This window comes from Arachis hypogaea, chromosome 20 (assembly GCF_003086295.3).
Source record: "Arachis hypogaea cultivar Tifrunner chromosome 20, arahy.Tifrunner.gnm2.J5K5, whole genome shotgun sequence".
NCBI lineage: Eukaryota > Viridiplantae > Streptophyta > Magnoliopsida > Fabales > Fabaceae > Arachis > Arachis hypogaea.
Window position 1 is genome coordinate 144,541,722 of NC_092055.1, and position 19,158 is coordinate 144,560,879.

A 19,158-nucleotide genomic window follows, 5' to 3' on the forward strand; every position below is an offset into this window, starting at 1 on the left:
AATAAGTTTTGGAAACAAGTTTAGCATATTGTTAGAACTCACGTAATATTTATTGTTAAGAAAGCATAATAAGTATCTCCCTCGTATTTGTAATGAGTAAAGTGGCATAAAGTCTAAAAACAGAAAATTACATAAAAATTATTTTGGAAAATTTAATTTTAGAGGCATTCATCATAAACACCGTAGAGAGGAATGCTGGAGGGAAAAAAAATAGGTGAGTCCAATATGATAGAAATGAACTTTTTTAACCAATAAATTTGCACAAAACTTTTTTTTCTGTAGACATAGGAGACACGAACATTTCATGGATGGACATCAAGAAGTAACTTGATGGCACGTAGTAGGAGGATTCCTGCAACTTTTGAGGAAGCATTGTTTTGGACAAAATTGGAAAACAGAGGGAGTTCGTCTTAACCAGGAACTTCTCAATTCCTAGGTCACGAGTCAGCTTAATCTCCACGTACAAGTTCTAAATTTCGGCCAAGGTAATCGAACCATTTTCCAAATTCATCATGAATCCTGCAATTGTTCTGCCTTGACAGTCCCTAATCAGACCATTACAACTTGCCATGCTTGCGGGGGATAACTGAACCATCAACGTTCAACTTAAACCAGTCCTCAGCTGGAAGTTTTCATCCAATCATATCTTCTGTACTGGTACTCGGCGCTGAAACCCCAGCTTTAGAAATGGCGAGACATTTTTTGTAGTTCTTGGCCAAGTAAATAGCTTGATTAAGTAATATATCAGGGTTAGAGGGGATTTTTGAAATATGAGTTCATTTATGCTTTTCTATGCTAGGTTGCAAATGGTGATGAAAATAATTGGTCAGTTGATTCCATTTCTATTATGAAGACTCCACAATTTCTCTCTCAGCCAGGTTTAGGTGTTTGTCTGAAAGAAATGTTGCTGTGAATTCCTGTTTACCAATTCTACCAAGTTCTGCTGATGAAAGGGCAATCTCGCATTACATAGAGCAAGGTCTCGGGATTATTTGGACATCTTGAAAAATTCGCTACTTCAATAAGTCTTCTTCTAGTTCTATTATTATTAGTTAGAAGGGCATTTTGAGATAGAAGCCAAGTGAAGACTCCCAGTCGTTAAGAAAAATTGAGTTTTCATACTTTATCAGAAGAAAACTCACTACTTGGGTTGGATTGGTATATTGTTAAATAGGTGGATTTAATAGAAAAAAATCCTATAAATGAGGACAACCAACAAATCATATCCTCTCATAAATTTCATTAGGGTGCTTTGATTGATCTTATCATATCAACAGCTTTACTAGGTAGAATTTGGTTTAGAATGCTAAGCTTCCAGGTACCATCTGAGTTTGCATAATCAGCCACCTTGTCTTTAAGGGTGTTTATGGATCGGATTGCATCTGCAGATTCGCAGTAAATATCCGCATCTGATCCAAAAATTGCGGATCCGATCCGATCCGCACCCTTTAAGGATCGGATCGCGGATATATGCTCTGCATCTGCATGCTGATCCGTAGATCTGCACAATAATAATTAAATATATGTGTGTATGTGTGTGTGTGTTAGTTTCTCAGCCTTTTAGAAATTCAATTCACATTTCACCCAAACCTAACCCTAATCTTACTTCTCACGCACTTCACTTTTCACGGCGCTGCAATCCCAACCTACAACCATTCAGCCCCAATCTCACCCATTCACCCCTAATCTCTCACCCATTCATCCCTAGCTGCAATCATTCACCCCCAATCTCTCACCCATTCTCAGAGTCAGAGACACTAAACCACCCATCAGCCACTTTGTTTTCATCTTCCTGATGAACGTCGGAAGCTGCTCGTCAGAGATCTCCTGGTGTTCCTCCCTCTTCGTGGCGTGCTTCCTGTCGGAGCTGTTCCTCGCGAAGTCGCGTAGTCAGGTTCGTCCCCTTCGTTGCGTTCTTGCCTGTCACCGCTGCTTCTTCCGTGACTGTGGTTTGTAGTTCGTGGTTCATGGTTCATGGTTCTCGCTGGCATTCTTGTCTCCTGGCTCCCTCGGCTTGACGTCCTTCGTTCTTTGTTCTTGACCTCCTCCGTTCTCAGTTCCTGTCACATCTCCTGATTTCTATCCTCTGTTTTTGACATATTTTGTTTTTGAATTGAATATAATTTTCTGGAGTTACTAGTGTTGGAGATCCTGAAGTTCAAAGTCAATTACATCCTCCTGAACCATCTTTGGTATTATAACAAAGTACTTGTATTAGTGTATAATAACTTAAATTATTTTTTTTTAATTTATTCTAACATGTTTTAATAAATTTTCAATTGGTATTTTCTTAATCAGAATACATGGTTGCTGAAATTACCCGATAGTTGCTAATTTAAGAAGAGATCAACTTGTTTTACTATTGTTTTATTTTAAGCATTTGTAGATTGTTTAGACTTTTAGTGTGTTATAGTGTTGTTTTATTGTAAATATGACATTTTGTATTTTAGTGCTTGTTGTCTTCACTTATTATTGGAAGTGTTTGTTGGAATGTTTGGTATTATATTTACTTGTTTGTATGTTTTAATTAGTAGTTATTATTCATATATTGTATTATTTTATTTTTGTTATTTAAGAAAAGTTTGATTAAAAGTATTTTAGAAATAAATAGGTTTAAAAATGTGAAAGAAACATTTTTATTGAATTTTTTACATAGAAATATGATTAAAAAGAGAAGGTTCAATTATGTGGATATACTCGATATCCGATCCGACCCTAAAAAATGCAGATATCATATCCGATCCTTGGGGATGGAGAAGTGTCCTCGAAAGAAGGAAAGTGGTGGAGAAAGGGCTGCAATGGAGAATTGGCACTAGAGAGGACATCCAGATAGTTGGCCACCCATGGCTTCCTCTGCCACACCCCTGTACATTACCTCCGGCAGTGTACCTACAAAACACAACATTACCAGTGTTCAGAGTGAAGGATTTAATAAACCAAGATCAGAGAAGTTGGAACCAACAACTCATCCAAGAGATTTTTTCTGTGGACATCAGTAATCGAATACTAACAATCCAATTGGAGAAAAATAAAGACAAGCTACATTGGGTTCTGAGTAATACGCACCAATACTCTGTTGTAACAGGGTACAAAGTCGCATATCATTTCTTCCACAGCCCAATCGAAAGCTGTCCAGATTACTTCAGACAAAGATCCTTGTGGAAAGGACTATGGAAACTCCTAATCCCCCACAAGATAAAGATTTTCCTCCGGAAGTCGCTACATGACCGCCTTCCAGTTTTACAAAATATCCACCGCAGATTTTCAGACACATCGAGGGAGTATCCCGTCTGCCACAGGGAAGAGGAATTAACCTCCCATTGCCTAATCTACTGTATCGAGACTCAAGAAGTGTGGAAGAGAACGTCTATTAGCTACTTATTACCGCCGCAAAGAACGACGACCTTCCGGGAGCGGTGGACACAAATGAAAGAAAAGATAGCACAACAGCACCATGGCAAATTTGAGCTTAATATTCTTGCTATCACCTATTGGAGTGTTTGGAAAAGCATGAACCTGAGAATCTTCGAACAAACCAACAGCTCAGCCACTGCAGTGGTGGAATCGATAGTAAAGCTATGCAACGAACTTCAACGCTACCCACAGAGGAGTTTGGGTCTTAATCTTTGAAAGATCTTCTTTAATTTCTTGTTCTCCTTTCAATTATTTTGAAACTATGCTATTGTTGCTTTTCACTATTGCTAAAAGCAATCTATGGGAGATCCCCAAATTCTAATTGTAAGTCTAATTTGGACATCTTTAATTATTTTAGTAATAAAATAATATATGCCATTGTCTTTGGAAAAAAAAAACTACAAATCTTAAATTCTGTATTCTAACTATTGCACGCTAATACTACATATAAAGTTATATAAAATTTAATAACTAAAAGAAAACAAACTTACCTCTTCATTGATGCTGCTGGCAACGTGTACAATGCCGTTGAATTGGTACAAGATGCATTCGTCCGTCATGATCCCGTGCTTTAGGAATTTCAAATGTCCAAATTCTCTCTAAGTCTTATGCAATTTTCCCTCTCAATCCACAATTTTTTCTCTCTCTAAAACATTTAACTTCTTTCTCTAACGTTTTGGCACCTTATATGCAAATTGAATGTGCGGCATATTTATACTTAAATATAAACTGTTATAGGAATATCGCAATTTATGCAATTTGAGAATTCATGAAAAAATTATTGGAGAAGTGTTGTAGTTTCTTTTTTATTGTGTTTTACGAAAACCACTCTATTTCTACCACGGTTTATGTGTGTTTCTAATCTACTGATCTCCTATAGCGATTTTTATAATAATATAAAAATTGTATTTATGTATACAATCTTTAAATGTTATATTCTGATAAAATTAAATTGTAAAGAATTTATTTTGGTAACTTACCGTATTATTACTTTATTCACATGGTTATTTTAAAAAGAAAAATCCGTAACTATTCAATAACGTTTTCTAATTTTTGTTCCAAAAAAGTTTTAGTTAAAAATTCTAGAAAGGGCCGAAAACATTAAGGTGGGTTTCAGAGGAGTGACAGCTCACAAGTCATTTGAGGAAAAAGCAAAAAATAAAAGGAATTACTTGGATAAAGAGGTCTAAAACGTCTTTTTTTAAAAATATTTTTTAATAATTAAAATTTAACACATATAATCGATTAAATCGTGTTAATTTTTTTAAAAATTAGACTAGACAAATTAATTTGACCAAAAAAATGGTGAACTAAATTTTGAACTGGTCTAAATTAATATTATTTTTTATAAAAAATGACTACAATATTCTTATTATAGAAAATGACTAAAATATTTCTATTATATATATTAATTTTAAAAATTCTAAATTCTAATATTTTTTTCCTGCCGTTATAGAGTTAAGATTTAGAGTTTTTTTAAAAAAAAATATATATATATATATATATATGAATATTTTATTTATTTTTTATAATAGAGATATTGTAATTATTTTTTATAAAAAATATTAATTTAGACCGATTCAAAATTAATTTATTAGTTTTTTGACAAAATTGATTTGTCCTGTCTAATTTTAATAAAAATAACACAATTTAATCGGTTATATGTATTAAATTTTAATTATTAAAAATATTTATAAAAAAAGACATTTTTAACATCTTTATCTGAGTGGCTCTCAAAAATAAATACACTTGGAAACTAAATAATTTTAGTAAACTATTGATTATAGATAAGTATTTTCTATAATGCCTAAATCTTACTCATAAAATTCAAATAAAACAATAGGTTCGATCTTATTCTAACTTTATGTTAAAGCAAATTAAGCACAACTTGCATAAACCCCAAAGAATTTTTGCATAGCACTAGGACCTCACACTCACTAATATTCCAAGAAAAGTCAAAACCAGAACAAGTACTGCAAAGAACAAACCTGTGTGTGACCTCACCCTTACCAATCACCATGCCTTTATATTCCAATTTCCAAAACCACACAACAAAGGTGCAGTAATTTCCAAGTTATTACTCCCTCCTAAGTCCTAATCCCGTGTTGGCAGTTACACAACATCAATCATGTAAACCAAACAAACAGTACAAATAGAAGGAAATAGTACTTGCAATGAATAACGAAAGAACCATAGAATCTATCATCCGTCTAAGATGGGCAAGTCAATTTTACGTCGGCCGCGTTGAAACTCACACATACAGATAGAAGGTCTTTGAAAATTCAGTCCCTTATTTTTCTTATCAGCTTCTTTCTCGTTCCTACGCGGATTCGCCCGAATCATCGTCATCGTCACTTTATCCCTTCCTTATATTACTTGGGCATTTCAAAGTTACTCTCTTTATAACCTACTCTTTCAACATTCAAAGGTTCTCATCCAACCACCCCCAAACTGGTTCGTATTCATCTGGGTCAATGCTTTGCCGAAAACATTTTCCGGGAAAATTATGATCGCCGCGACAATAAGTCTTCTTTCCTTGGGCGAATTGCACATTTCACCGCTTAACCATTTGGTTTCTTAAAGATTTTGCAAATTCCTTCGCTAACTCCGCGAAATTCTGTAAACCCTAGGGGAAAAAAAAACTGAACTTTTGGAATTTGGATGGCTTCTGGGGTTATATTTTCGTCGCTGCGGCGTCGCCGGTCGCCGTCGCTAGAGGCCTTTCTGGCGCCGGTGGACCTTTCCGACGAGGCACTCATCCGGACCGTCGTTGCAGTCGCCGGCGACCTCGTCACTGGCTTCTCCGATCACCGGTTATCCTTCCAGCGCAAGAACTCTCGCTCCCTAATCCGAAAGGTCGAGGTTTTTCAGCTTCTATTAGAGTCACTGAGGGATTCAAGTGTGAGTCTTCTCCCCACGGCGGCGCTCTGCTTGAGGGAGCTCTTTTTGGTGGTATATCGTTCCAAGATTCTCCTTGATTACTGCGCGCAATCGAGTAAGTTATGGCTTTTGCTTCAGAACCACTCTATTTCCGGTCACTTCCATGATTTGGGTCAAGAATTTTCGACCCTTTTGGATGTTTTCCCTGTTAGGGCCGTTGACCTTAGCGACGATGTTAGGGAACAGATTGAGTTGTTGAGGAGACAGTCTAGGAGGGCCAAATTGTTTGTGGATAAGAAGGATGATGGCCTTAGAATAAAGTTCTTTTCTTTTCTTGAGGCATTCGAGAATGGGAGGATTCCTTGTTCTGATGAATTGAGGCGTTTCTATGTTGATGAGTTGAAGATTAGTGATGCTAGGAGTTGTAGGGCTGAGATTGAAGCTTTGGAAGAGCAGATTGTTAATCATGAGGGTGATATTGAGCCAACCGTTTCTGTGCTTAATGGACTGGTGGCAATGACGCGGTGTAGCAGGTTTCTACTCTTTCGGTTTGAGGAGGAAGATGATGACTTTGGTTTGGGGAATGAGAATCAGAAGAAGGCCAAGGTGAGATTGGTTAATCAAGATGTCGCGGACAAGATTTTGACCATTCCTAAGGACTTTTGCTGTCCAATATCATTGGATTTGATGCGTGATCCGGTGATAATATCAACAGGCCAGACTTATGATCGGAGTTCCATATCAAGGTGGATGGACGAAGGGCATTCTAACTGTCCAAAAACAGGCCAAACACTTGCACACAACCGGCTTGTTCCTAACCGCACGCTTAGGAATTTGATCGTGCAGTGGTGCAGTGCACATGGAATACCCTATGATCCGCCAGAGGTAATTGATCCATCTGCTGAAACTTTTGCCTCAGCTTGTCCTGCCAAAGCTACCATGGAAGCCAATAAAGCAACTGTGGCGCTTCTCATTCAGCAGCTAGCTAATGGGTCACAATCTGGAAGGACTGTAGCTGCAAGGGAGATAAGATTGCTTGCAAAAACTGGAAAAGAGAATCGTGCCTTCATTGGAGAGGCAGGGGCAATTCCTTATCTTCGGGATTTACTTTCTTCTCCTAACACGGTCGCGCAGGAGAACTCAGTAACTGCATTGCTCAACCTATCCATTTTTGAGAGAAACAAGAGTCGCATCATGGATGAGGCAGGGTGCTTGGGATCAATAGTTGATGTGTTGAAATTTGGACAAACAACTGAGGCAAGGGAAAATGCTGCTGCAACATTGTTCAGTCTCTCTGCTGTCCATGACTATAAAAAAAGGATTGCAGATAATGTGGGAGCCGTTGAAGCACTGGCAAGTCTGTTGCAAGAGGGAACCCGAAGGGGGAAGAAGGATGCTGTGACAGCATTGTTTAATCTTTCCACCCATACTGAGAACTGCGCAAGGATGATAGCAGCAGGAGCAGTCATGGGCTTAGTCGAGGCATTGGGAAACGAAGGAATTGCTGAGGAAGCAGCAGGTGCCTTGGCCTTGATTGTCCGGCAGCCACTTGGGGCAAAAGCTGTGGTGAGTGAGCAAGCAGCAGTAGCTGGATTGATAGGAATGATGCGTTGTGGAACACCAAGAGGCAAAGAGAATGCGGTTGCTGCGTTGCTGGAGTTGTGCCGCAGCGGTGGCACAGCTGCAACTGAAAGAGTGGTTAGGGTGCCGGCTTTGGCAGGATTACTTCAAACCCTGCTCTTCACAGGAACAAAGCGAGCGAGACGAAAAGCGGCTTCACTTGCAAGAGTGTTTCAGAGATGTGAGAATGCCTCTCTGCATTATGGTGGATTGGGCCTAGGATATGCATTGGCTAGTAATTCAGCATCAACAAGGGATACAACAATTTTTGCTGGTGATGTTTCAGTACCAATGTCCATTTCTCTACCTGTATTGTAGTGATAGTACCCCAATGTTTATTATGTTCCCATTATTTTTTTAAGTCTTTACAGATTCTTTCATTGAAATTTAGAAAATATAGGAATAACATGTACCAAAAGAAAACAATGTATTGTCCAAAAAATATATAATGTTCCAAAGATGAATTGAACCATTCTGGTGTCCATTTCTTTGATTTGGCCTTGACCAAGAAGGTATGCATTTCATATTCATCACTGTTTTAGTAAAACTTAGATGTTAGCATACGTGCTATTGTGCTTGTTTATTGGTAAGACTCTAAAAGACATCCTAATCAACCACCGAAATATCTTTAAGAATAAATGATCTTTTTATCCATAAAAGATGAAAACACTGACATATGTACCCACACTAGATCGAAACTAAACTTGTACCCATGCAACATGTCCTTCGTGTGACAAAAGTACCCTACGTGGCGCTCCAACCCTCCAAAGACAGGGTACTTTTGTCACACGGAGAGCATCTTGCGTGGGTACAAGTTTAGTTTCGATTTAGTGTGGGTATATATGTCAGCGTTTTCATCTTTCATGGGTACAAATGATCATTTATTCTATCTTTAATGTTGAAATGCAATGCCTCTCCTTTTTTCCTTAAACTTTTCACTGGAAAAGATACATCCTGCTTTTGTTTTTTCTCATCATCATATGTTTTGCTTTTTGAAGATATGCAGTTTATATAAACTACTTTTTCAAAAGGAAAATAGATTTTCATACGTAATTTAATATACTGCTTGGCTTCTTTCCTTTAAAAAGAAAGAAAATAAAATCTCCGAGAAGTTTTAACTGTGAAATCTGTTTCCACTTCCCTCAATAAACATGGTGTGTGTTGCTGTTACCATTGGTTTCAAGATTGATTCTCAGTCATCGTCTTTGCATAAAGGGTGGGAATAAGTTCTGTTTGTTGTCAAGTCTTCGGCCATCACTTGAGATTAAAAATGGGTTGAGTCTTGCTGGAGATTCCAATGTTAGCCTCAATTGTGAAACGTGAGGAAGGATTCCTTGTTAGGCATAAAGAAGCATTATTCTTTCTAATTTGATTAAACTCTGTTTCTCATTGTATGGATTATATTTATTTATTATTTTAACTAACAAGACATAAAACGTTAAAACTTCGTTTAGAATGTTTAAGTGTCAAACCATACAATTGATTGAAATCAATGAAAAATGAATAGTCATACACCAATGTATTTGGACAATACCAGGAATGTACTAATAAGGGTCCCCTATGACATAATAGTCTTTTTCTCCTATAAAGTTCAAACCAAGGAAGGTCGCACAATAGATGCTTTCTGCACTTTGAGAGATATGTGAGGTTTTGAAAATAGAGGGGCCATCTGATTTTCTGCAATCAGATTCCTGTCATAAGGAAATTCAGAATTTTTTATCCAAAGAAGATAAGGAAAATGCATCGAATACAGTCTTGGACAACCAAAATATGCATCACATAGATACAGTCCTGATTTTGGCCACATAGTAGTGACGCATGCACGCTTTTTTTTTTTTTTTTTTCTGACTTTGCACCAACTTAATTAGACTTAGTTACAAAAGACTTATACACGTAGCATCAGTCTATTTTATATTATAGATCAGACAACTTATATCATATTTTTAGAAATTTTTAAATTTTAAAATAAAATTATAAATTATAAAGTCAATTGATATTTAATAATATTAAAATATTTATTAAAAAAATATTTAAATTTATTTTAATTTTTTTATACTTTATAAAAAGAATTTGACTTGGGCAAATATTTTAATATATAAGTATAAATTAACAAAATTTTCATTAAATAAATACTTTAATATATATAAAATATAAATAGACAAAATTGATTTTTGTTATACTATTATCATTCTATTATACTATTAAATTTATTATGATACAACTCTTTGTTTTAAAAGTAAAAAATATTCTACTTAATTAAATGCTTCAATATATATACAATATAGATAGACAGAATTAGTTTTTATTATACTATTATTATTTTATTATTTTATAGAATCTATTATGATATAATTATTCATTTTGAAGAATTATATAGATTGTTTTATAATTCATTATAAAACTAACCATCTATTTGAAAATTTTTAATGGTATAAAATTGAATTGAATTCTATTAGAAATTGAATTCCTATTAAAATTGAATTTAATTCTATTATTTAAAATGAATTAGTAAATTATAGAATTGAATTTAATTCTATTATTTAGAATATTTATCAAATAAATTAATATTTTATAGTAGATAATTTTATCTTTTATTAATATAACATCGTATTTAAATAATAAATATACTTATTTATTAAATTATATAAAATAATTAAAAAAGTAATATTTTTCAATTAAAATTTTTTATAAAAGAAAAACTAGATTAATCTAAAAATATTAAGTTTAAAAAATATTGTTATTAATTAAAAAAATTAAATAATTTTTCATGGTTGATTCCAACAACAAACTAACAAAAAAAACATAAATGATCAAAAACCAATTTATTGAATGGTCTAATGATATAACGAATAAAAAAATTAGTTATTAACAATAAATTATAACAATTAATTAATGTCATTAAAATAGAATAAAATTATGCTATTTTTTGCTAGCAACATGGGTTGTGTTAGGCTTGCCAAGACTTATATAAATTATATAATGACGTCTTTGCATTGGTGTAGCTAACTTTGAAAAAAAAGCTTTGTTAAAAGCAGAAATATTTAGTAATTAAAGAAAATTAACCAAAAATAGTCATATTTTACCTTATTTAGCATTCATTAATTGTTGACAATTAATGAATGCTAAATAAAATAAGTTCTAGTTGTTTTTTTTTTGTTTTTTTTTGTCTCCCTAATATTACCGGTTGAAAAAGTGAATCTTTAATACTTGGTGGTATCTTATATGTCACGAATGGTCGCAAATATACCTTAAATAAGTTGGGAGTTAAGGTAATGCTAACTATCCAAGCTCTTTAAGTAATAAATTTAAATTCTTTTTTATTTGCTCCAACATTTTTGGAGAGTGAGGATGAAAAGATTACAAGCAATAAATTATGTATAATACTGAATGAATATGTATGTAGTATTATTGTCCACAGAGAAACTCATTAATCTCTGATGAATTGGCTTCATTGCTTAGGTATGAGAATGTCAAAGTCGCTCACAGTCCATTCAGCAATCTGTTGAGGATCTTTGAAAATTTCTGTTCCTAAATCAACAGATGTCCATTGCCTTCTAGCTGGTGAAGTTCCAGGATCCTGCTAGAACTTGTATTCAATAAAAATTGGGTTGACATGATGATACAATATAGATGTAGAATATAGATCCACAGAAGGTGATAACCTGATAAAAGTAAAGTGATTGTGACAATCTTCCAACATCAAGGTCCCATGTCTTTGGACTTCCAATCCAACCTTGTCCTTTGATGGTAGGATAACCATATTCACCCCACACTGGATGTGGCAGAATCTGCAAAATCTCCTGAGGCTGAGGATTGCTGTATGGATCACACAACATGTATGGAGCCTCAAGATGCTCTCCATTCCCTGGAGAGCAGTATAAGTGGTACGCCGCGTAAGGGAAGCGAGCAGTGTCATTTCGAAGCACTCGCGTGCCGTTGGGGAATGTATGATAAGGTGGACATAGGCTGAGGCTGTTTGCATTGCACCATGGGGTTGTGCTTGGGTTAATAATCATCTCATTGTATCTGGTCACATCTGACTTCACATCACCATCACATGCCTTGCCATTGTTCTTCCAACAGCTTCCAATGTCAATCAGGTAGAACTGGCTGCTATTTCCACCGCCTTGAACCACATTCAGAGTGAATCTCACTTTGAAGTTAGGTGATTCTGGAATCTGACCAATACACATACTAGTAAGTTCATCTAATTTTGTGTCAGCAAATGGATAGCTTGAAAGACAAGTTTTGAGTAAACAATGTGACTCACAATTTTGAACATTCCCCTAGAAGGGTAATGGTATCCTCCAGAAAAACCAGTTGTAGCATCTGATCTTAGGTAAAGCATTAACCATGGATACTTTTTTGAGGTCCTCAAAGTGTGATGGAAAATCCAGCTTCCCTTGCTAATTTCCTTCTCCCATGTCACAGAGTAGTAAGATCTGTTTTGCACTAATCCTGAACTCAAGTCAGCATCCAAGTCCCATGATCCAAAAAATCTTCCCTTGAGCATTGTCCTATTGGGGCCTTGCAGTGTGGTATATTCATGATAAATCAATGGTTGATTCATGCAGCCAATGCCGAAGCAAGGGAAGCTACCATCCGGTAAAAAAGGTGCGGCTCTCTGGCCGTTCCGAGGACACTTGGCTGCCAATGTATCCATATTTCCATTCTTAAGCATGATCATCCAGAATTGCCATGGATTAGGGATGTCTTCAACCTCACATTTAGATCCCAAATAAAGTTCTTTCTCTGCAGCATAAAGATCTGCATTGTAAAGGGCTTGGACTTGCATTCCATGAAAGGTATCACCAATGCCAAGCTTATTGTCATCTTCTGTGACTTTATGGACCACAGTGTAGGGAGAAAAGTTGCACATAGAGCAGTTCTTCTCTTAAGGAAAACAAACAATGGCAATCAAGGTTCATGATTAGAGTACAGTTTATGACTATTATGAAGCAACAAGTGTTAATGTTTACAAGTATAAAACAGTATCTTAAGAATTTTAAGCTTACCTTTGGTCTGTGGTTCTTCTGCCTTATAAATATCAAAACAATCAGCAGCTCTTGGGCTACCCATTTGTGGAACTTCTTCTCCAACTTCATTGCACTGATTCCATGACTCTATTGCCAATCTCAGGCCATCCCTTCTCATCCCTGGGTCGCCTAAGGCCGATACATACTCAACACCACTCGCAAAACCAGCTGTTGAAAGGACTAGCAAATCAAAAAGAGCAAAGAGAAAACAGGTACTCCTATTTTTGTCCATTAGTTAAAAGACCAATAACGAATGAAAGAAAACTCAGTCATGCACTGTCTCTGTCTCTTGTATAATTTTCCAAACACAAGGAGGTAAGGGAATCATAGAAAAACTGTTTACTGTTATTAGTCTTCTTTTTTTTATTATTATGTGCTTTGTTTATAGTATTTTGATCCTTGTTGCTCAGCAAGTGGAGGAGATCCAATCTGAATTTGTTTGCGAAAATTCCACAAGTTGTAGAGTTACACTTGCAGCAAAACCATTGCCATTTACCAACAAGATATGAGAATGACAGTCCCACACTTTTCTTGCAAACTTGGTAGTTTCGAAATTTTAAACTTGGCACATAATTGTCTAGTGGCTAAGCAATACATGTAGCATTGGCAGTTACGTGAAAACATGACTCAAAAATAAACATTTCCTATATATGATAGCTCAAAAGCATATGGAAAGTAAATTACATGCAAAACCAAACGTTTGTACATAGATACTAACTCATATTATACATAAATAATACTGATGAAAAGGAATATCAGGTGATTATCATAATAAGGCCCCAGTTGTTGGGTGTTAATTCAGTAATGAAGAGGATAATTAGAATGTGGGGAGGTTTTAAACCAAATAATCAAAACTCTTAAAGAGTAGGGACTGCTCTTCCTCTTCCCCCACTTCAGTAGCATATATACATTAATTAAAAATTTTGGTACTTGGGTTTTGAAGTGCTAAAAGCACTTCTTAGAGCATGGAACTAAAATTTAAAATTGGAAAGCTCTTATGAGCAGCAGCCAAAGATGAATTTTAGCTATATTAGATGGAGTTCTGCCATTACTGCTAATTATTCTTTTGTTAGAAGATCAAGGGAAGATAAAAGATTCAAAAGTAAGCATAATTCCCAAAAAGGAATAATGATTCATATATTTCCAATATTAATTTATTGACTTTTGGCAATTCCAACCAAACCCCAGTGTCTGTTAACACAACAGTTACTGTGATATTAAGTAACTTGATGAAAAAGGATCATACCACCCCAAATTATCTGTTATACAAACGCCATAGAAAGATTAGCATATTACAAACCTAACTATTTATTTTAATAGATTGAATTAAACAAGAAAAAGGGCATGGAAGTTTCTCTAGCAGCTTCAAATTCATACATACATGCAATCTTATACAATAACATAGAGTACAAAGAAAAAGATTCTCTTTCAATCCAAGTTAATAATATTAAAGCCTTGATCATGTCAGAGTGAAAAAGAAGCATATGATATGATTCTTGTGAGTCAATAGAATTGATTTCTTGTTGTGAGTGCAAAGGAAATAGCTTCCTTAAAGATTATGAGCCAAAATCCTATTCCTTACTTTGCTGATGTTATGGGTCAACCCCTAAATTAAGAATCAAGTAGATTAGGCTTATTTGTTACAAATTTAATAGGAATATCATTAACTAACAGAATATTTATGACTTACCTACCATATTTTATTTTTGGTATTAAACCTGTTCCTTGGGACTATTGGACCTCGAGCCCATCCATATATATTAATTTAGAGGAGACAAAGCAGAATCTGAAGATATAATAATAACTGTATGATATAGACAAAATTGTGTTTAGCTTCTTTTGCATAATAATGACATGAAAATTAATCAAGTATTATATTCTATAATTGTAAGTGTTTTTAAGTAATGCAGTTGGCACAAAATCCTACAAAGGTCCCAAATCTATGATAGATAGAGTATTCAGAATTATTGAAGAGCCCCGAGATATGAGGCATATCTTTCCACTTTTGAATTTTGAGGTGTGTTGAAAATTAGTATAAATACAAACTAAATGTTATTTTAGCACATATTTCTGTGCAGGTCCATGAAGATCTCTTAATATGGGACCTCTAAATCACCATTTGGTTATTTTGATCAAATGCATGAATACTACTAGAAACCAGATAACAATTTAATAACATAAAAGAGAGTTGTAAATTTCTACTATTTACACAATGGAAACAACATAAGGTCCAATCTTGATAGATTCTATACTAGTGTTGGGTCTGAGAGGGTCAAATTCAGTCAATTTTTGAGGTAGACATTATTATTAAGACTTTGAATTCATTTCACACAGACTGCCAAATTCATTCCAGTAGTTTTGCATGCTTAAAGATTGATATTTTTTCTAGGGATCATGCTGCATGTTTAAAGTTTTTAAAAAGTGGTGCAAGTCAAACCCTTTTTTAGTTTGAAATTAATTTAATGCACCAACACTCAGCCAAAAGAATTTATAGGAATTGCCAAATCATGCATAGTAGATCCGCCATAATGATAAAAACTTCAAAATTTTTAGTCACTAACTACCATTTCTATCCATGAATAATCGAAACTAACTTTGTACCTATAAAAGATGAAAAATTATCATTTTTACACATAAAAGTTCGTAATATTGACAAATCTACACATGAATAAATTAGCGCTTTGGTACTTTAATCATATAGAAACCATCTTTCCTGGGTACAAAACTAGCTTCGTTTATTCATGGTTAAAATTGTTGTATTAAAGTTTCATCATTAAAAATGAGAGTTTACTCTAGATATATTGGATTTTTTTACCAAATTTAGAGCAGCTCAAAAGCCAAACCCACAACTTTAATCCTAAAAATAACAAACATGTTTCGCTGTAAAATAAGTTGGTAAAATTGCAAAGAAATCAATTAAAATAAAGGCAGAAAAAAAAAAAGCAAAAGACGATCGAAACAAGGATTTAGCTGTCCAATATGACAAATCGGGAAAGGCACTCCAAGTCCATCACAAAATCCAAAAAGGAACTATTGAGTTATTTAACTATTTCCTCTTTTACAAAACTCTGCATGGATTGTTGTGAAAAATTCAAAAATGGAAGTAGGGACTATTCAACATTAGCCTCCCTAATGTTCCAAGCATGGCTTAGCTAGCCACCATTGCCAACTGCCAATTCTGAAGTAGCTGTTTGGGAAAAAGACCACTCCTGTTGATGCAGTTCAAGTTTTCATTGTTACATTTAAGTTCCACACAACCAATTCCAACTTAGTCCCCTTCAAATTAATCATGTCATGGTCCTCACGTATGGTACTACTACTAACACATTATTATCTCTCATCTTATCTTGGTCTTCTCTTCTTGTATTAATATGCCAATTAGTGTAACTGCTTGAATTTATTCTTTGAGGCTAACACAAAGTGGTCCCCTTGAGTGGCAAAAATCAATTTTCAAGTAAGAAAACTAAAAAGCAGGAAAAGTGGCTAAAGTGATCACAGGAATTGTGGGGCGGGTTTCTCTTTTGAAAAACATATTAAAACAAAAAAGAAAATGAAAGAAAAGAAAACCATAGCAGTATGAAACCCACGTTCCTATTTAACAGCTTAACCGTCCCACTAACTGCTAGAAGAATCTAACCCCACAACCTTGCACTTTACTTCAGTTTTGGTTCTCTTTTTTGTTCCTTCTCTTCAGTACTACAAACTGGTAAACCTTAACCCAAAGAAGAACCAAGAGAACCATCTTGACAACAAAGGATGAAGTGGGGTGGAAGAAAATCATCACCAGCTTCTTCTTCTAATAGTATTAATAATAATACTAAGCATTCTTTCATCTCTCAAGTGTCTCCTTTTTCATGGCTGTCCAAGTTCAAGCAGATGAGGATTAACTCGGAGCGAAAGCCGGGGCAGAATGCAAAGCAGAATTCTGTTCCATCTTATGGTTCAGCACCAAAGGATGCATGTGGGAATAGAGGTAGGTTTTATGGAGGGGAAGATGATGCCTTCTGGAGACTCTCATTTGGTGAAGAGAGTCATGAGCATAACAAGAGTAGTGAAGATATCTTGAAATCAACACTGCACAATTTGGATGGTGATCATGCCAATGATGTCATTCAGTCCTCAGCACAATTTGGACCGAGTGATAAAAGACATGGAAGAAGAGATGCTAGTCTGAGGTTCAAGCAGAAGGATATTGGAATGGGAGAGGAAAGAAAGTTGCCAAGTGAGAATGAGTGTGATCATGGAGGAAAGGAATTTGAATTCTTAAGGAGGAGATATGAAAGGAAAGCACAAAAGGTTTTTCAAGATCAACTCTTGAAACTAGAAAAAGCTGCAGATAATCTAGAATCTGAATTTGCATCTAGCAACTCTAAGTCCTTGGAAAATGATGTGCTGAAATCCGAATCGCCTAGAACGATTCGAACACCAAGAACAAATTCGTACATGTCCTCTGTAAATTCAAAGAATTCTGGCCATGGAAATATTAAAGAAGGTGGTGTTAACTCTGGGAAGAATACTGAAGAGTTGAGAGTGAAGGTTAACAAGAAAAGGCAATCACTTCATGTAAGCAAAGAACTTCAGAGGAGGAAGCCAAGGAATAGTCCAAGGGTAAGAGTGCATTCTCCGAGGATGGCTTCCAAGGTCGAAATCTGCAAAATAAAGGCCATAGAAGACATGAAGAAAGCAAAACTAAAGATGAAGAAAGAGGAGGAAATTTCAGAGGAAACGGCAGGCGTAGACAGCTTTGCTGTGGTGAAATGCTCAATGGATCCGCAACAAGACTTCAGAGATTCGATGATGGAGATGATCGTGCAGAGGAAGATCAGCAGGCCAGAAGAAATGGAGGAGCTGTTGGCATGTTATCTCACACTGAATTCTAGTGAGTATCATGATATCATCATCAAGGTTTTCAGGGAGGTGTGGTTATATGTGAACAAGGTTTGTTGTCTTAAATCAGAAGCAATGCAGTTGCAATGATCAACAATTGCTGCTTTATTTATAGGGGAACTTAGAAGAAATGTGTATAGTTATTCTAACTCTACAAACATTTCTTTTTCTAGTTATGCTTTTTAATTTTTTCTTCTTGGATTTCACCATTCTCTTCATTTCTTGTGCGTAAAATTCAAACCAAGTTGCAACAAGATCTCAACTAAACTACTGTTTTCAGATTTGATAAAGTTCAACTTCTATGTATTGTGCATGCAAAGTGCATACTGCAAGTTGTTACAGTCAACATAGGATACCGGGGAAAAAAGCCAGAACAACAGTGGAGACAAATGAAACTTCTTGAAGAAATGAGGCATATTCTAAAAGAGGGATAATGAGCAATAATACGTGCATAATTGAATACTTTTCTTCTAAGCATATGGGTACGGTCCTAGAAACTATATTTGGTTAGTTTAGAAAAGGCAGAATGGAAGGGAGTGATGAGATTATGAGCCCTTTCTTTCTTTGTTAGTACAGACCATGGATTGTAAAAGTAGTTTTCAATATACACTTTCTAAATTATAGAAGAGCATATTCTTAATGCAAGGATTAAAAAAGAAAATAAAGAAGCTTCCAAATAAAATTTTTATTAATTTTCTCCAAAACGTATAGGTTCATAAAATAGAATTAGTCACTCGTACAATTATCAAGTTAGACTGGCTATATTGTACTTTTTGAGTGCGGTCCTTCCTCGGTGTTTTTTTCCCTACAGAATGTACCGCTACATATTTGAGCAAGAATTTAAGAATCTTGAGTAAGAATGCATTATATGGATAATTATGAATGTAATTGCATCTTATTTTCTTTTGCATCAACAAATGAGATGGTACACTTTGTTCTCGAGTTTTCAAAGAACCAAATCAAGTTATAAATAAGTTATGAATAAGGTGAGGACCATGAAAGAATCCCTTCTCCCTTATGTTTGGTCCATCTTCACATGGTTGACCAGGACCATATAAGAATCACTTTTCTGTTTCCATCCTCAAAACTTAACATGAATTTCCATCTACGCCCTCTGCACAATTTTAATTATTACCATTTCTGTGCCAACTATGCCCATTGTTCATCAAGTTAGAGCTCTTGTGTGGTTCTATCTGCCACCTGCCATCTAAATATTCAGGGGATAAATAAAGTATGTAACCTAACATAGCTTACTAACACTGTATACTGATGCAGTGACAACATTACAATCAGGAAACTGATGGGCACAACAATGCTAAAT

General features: G+C 35.2%; 3 protein-coding genes across 3 annotated transcripts; 2 read left to right on the forward strand and 1 right to left on the reverse strand.

Annotated features, from left to right (window-relative positions):
• The first annotated feature begins 5,368 nt into the window (after positions 1-5,368).
• On the forward strand, positions 5,369-8,386 carry LOC112734993 (U-box domain-containing protein 17-like). The gene has a single exon (XM_025784546.3). It carries the CDS (start codon positions 6,076-6,078, stop codon positions 8,230-8,232), a length of 2,157 nt encoding a protein of 718 aa, XP_025640331.1. The 5' UTR covers positions 5,369-6,075; the 3' UTR covers positions 8,233-8,386.
• Positions 8,387-11,207: 2,821 nt separating this feature from the next.
• LOC112734994 (uncharacterized) lies at positions 11,208-13,411 on the reverse strand. The gene is made up of 4 exons (XM_025784547.3): positions 12,930-13,411; positions 12,185-12,807; positions 11,577-12,092; positions 11,208-11,491 (listed from the first exon to the last, which is right to left on the reverse strand). Exons 1-4 carry the CDS (start codon positions 13,180-13,182, stop codon positions 11,363-11,365), a joined length of 1,521 nt encoding a protein of 506 aa, XP_025640332.1. The 5' UTR covers positions 13,183-13,411; the 3' UTR covers positions 11,208-11,362.
• Positions 13,412-16,706: 3,295 nt separating this feature from the next.
• On the forward strand, positions 16,707-17,927 carry LOC112734995 (uncharacterized). Its single transcript, XM_029291305.1, has one exon. The coding sequence runs from the start codon at positions 16,707-16,709 to the stop codon at positions 17,925-17,927; it is 1,221 nt and encodes a 406-aa protein (XP_029147138.1).
• The last annotated feature ends 1,231 nt before the right edge of the window (positions 17,928-19,158 follow it).

Excerpts from the sequence above, each read along its gene's own strand:
- LOC112734993 (XM_025784546.3), top strand. The coding sequence starts at position 6,076 with ATGGCTTCTGGGGTTATATTTTCGTCGCTGCGGCGTCGCCGGTCGCCG.
- LOC112734994 (XM_025784547.3), bottom strand. The coding sequence starts at position 13,182 with ATGGACAAAAATAGGAGTACCTGTTTTCTCTTTGCTCTTTTTGATTTG. Across the intron at positions 12,808-12,929 it reads AGAAGAACCACAGACCAAAG|AGAAGAACTGCTCTATGTGC; the intron begins GTAAGCTTAAAA and ends GTTTTCCTTAAG. Across the intron at positions 12,093-12,184 it reads CTAGGGGAATGTTCAAAATT|ATTCCAGAATCACCTAACTT; the intron begins GTGAGTCACATT and ends TGTATTGGTCAG.
- LOC112734995 (XM_029291305.1), top strand. The coding sequence starts at position 16,707 with ATGAAGTGGGGTGGAAGAAAATCATCACCAGCTTCTTCTTCTAATAGT.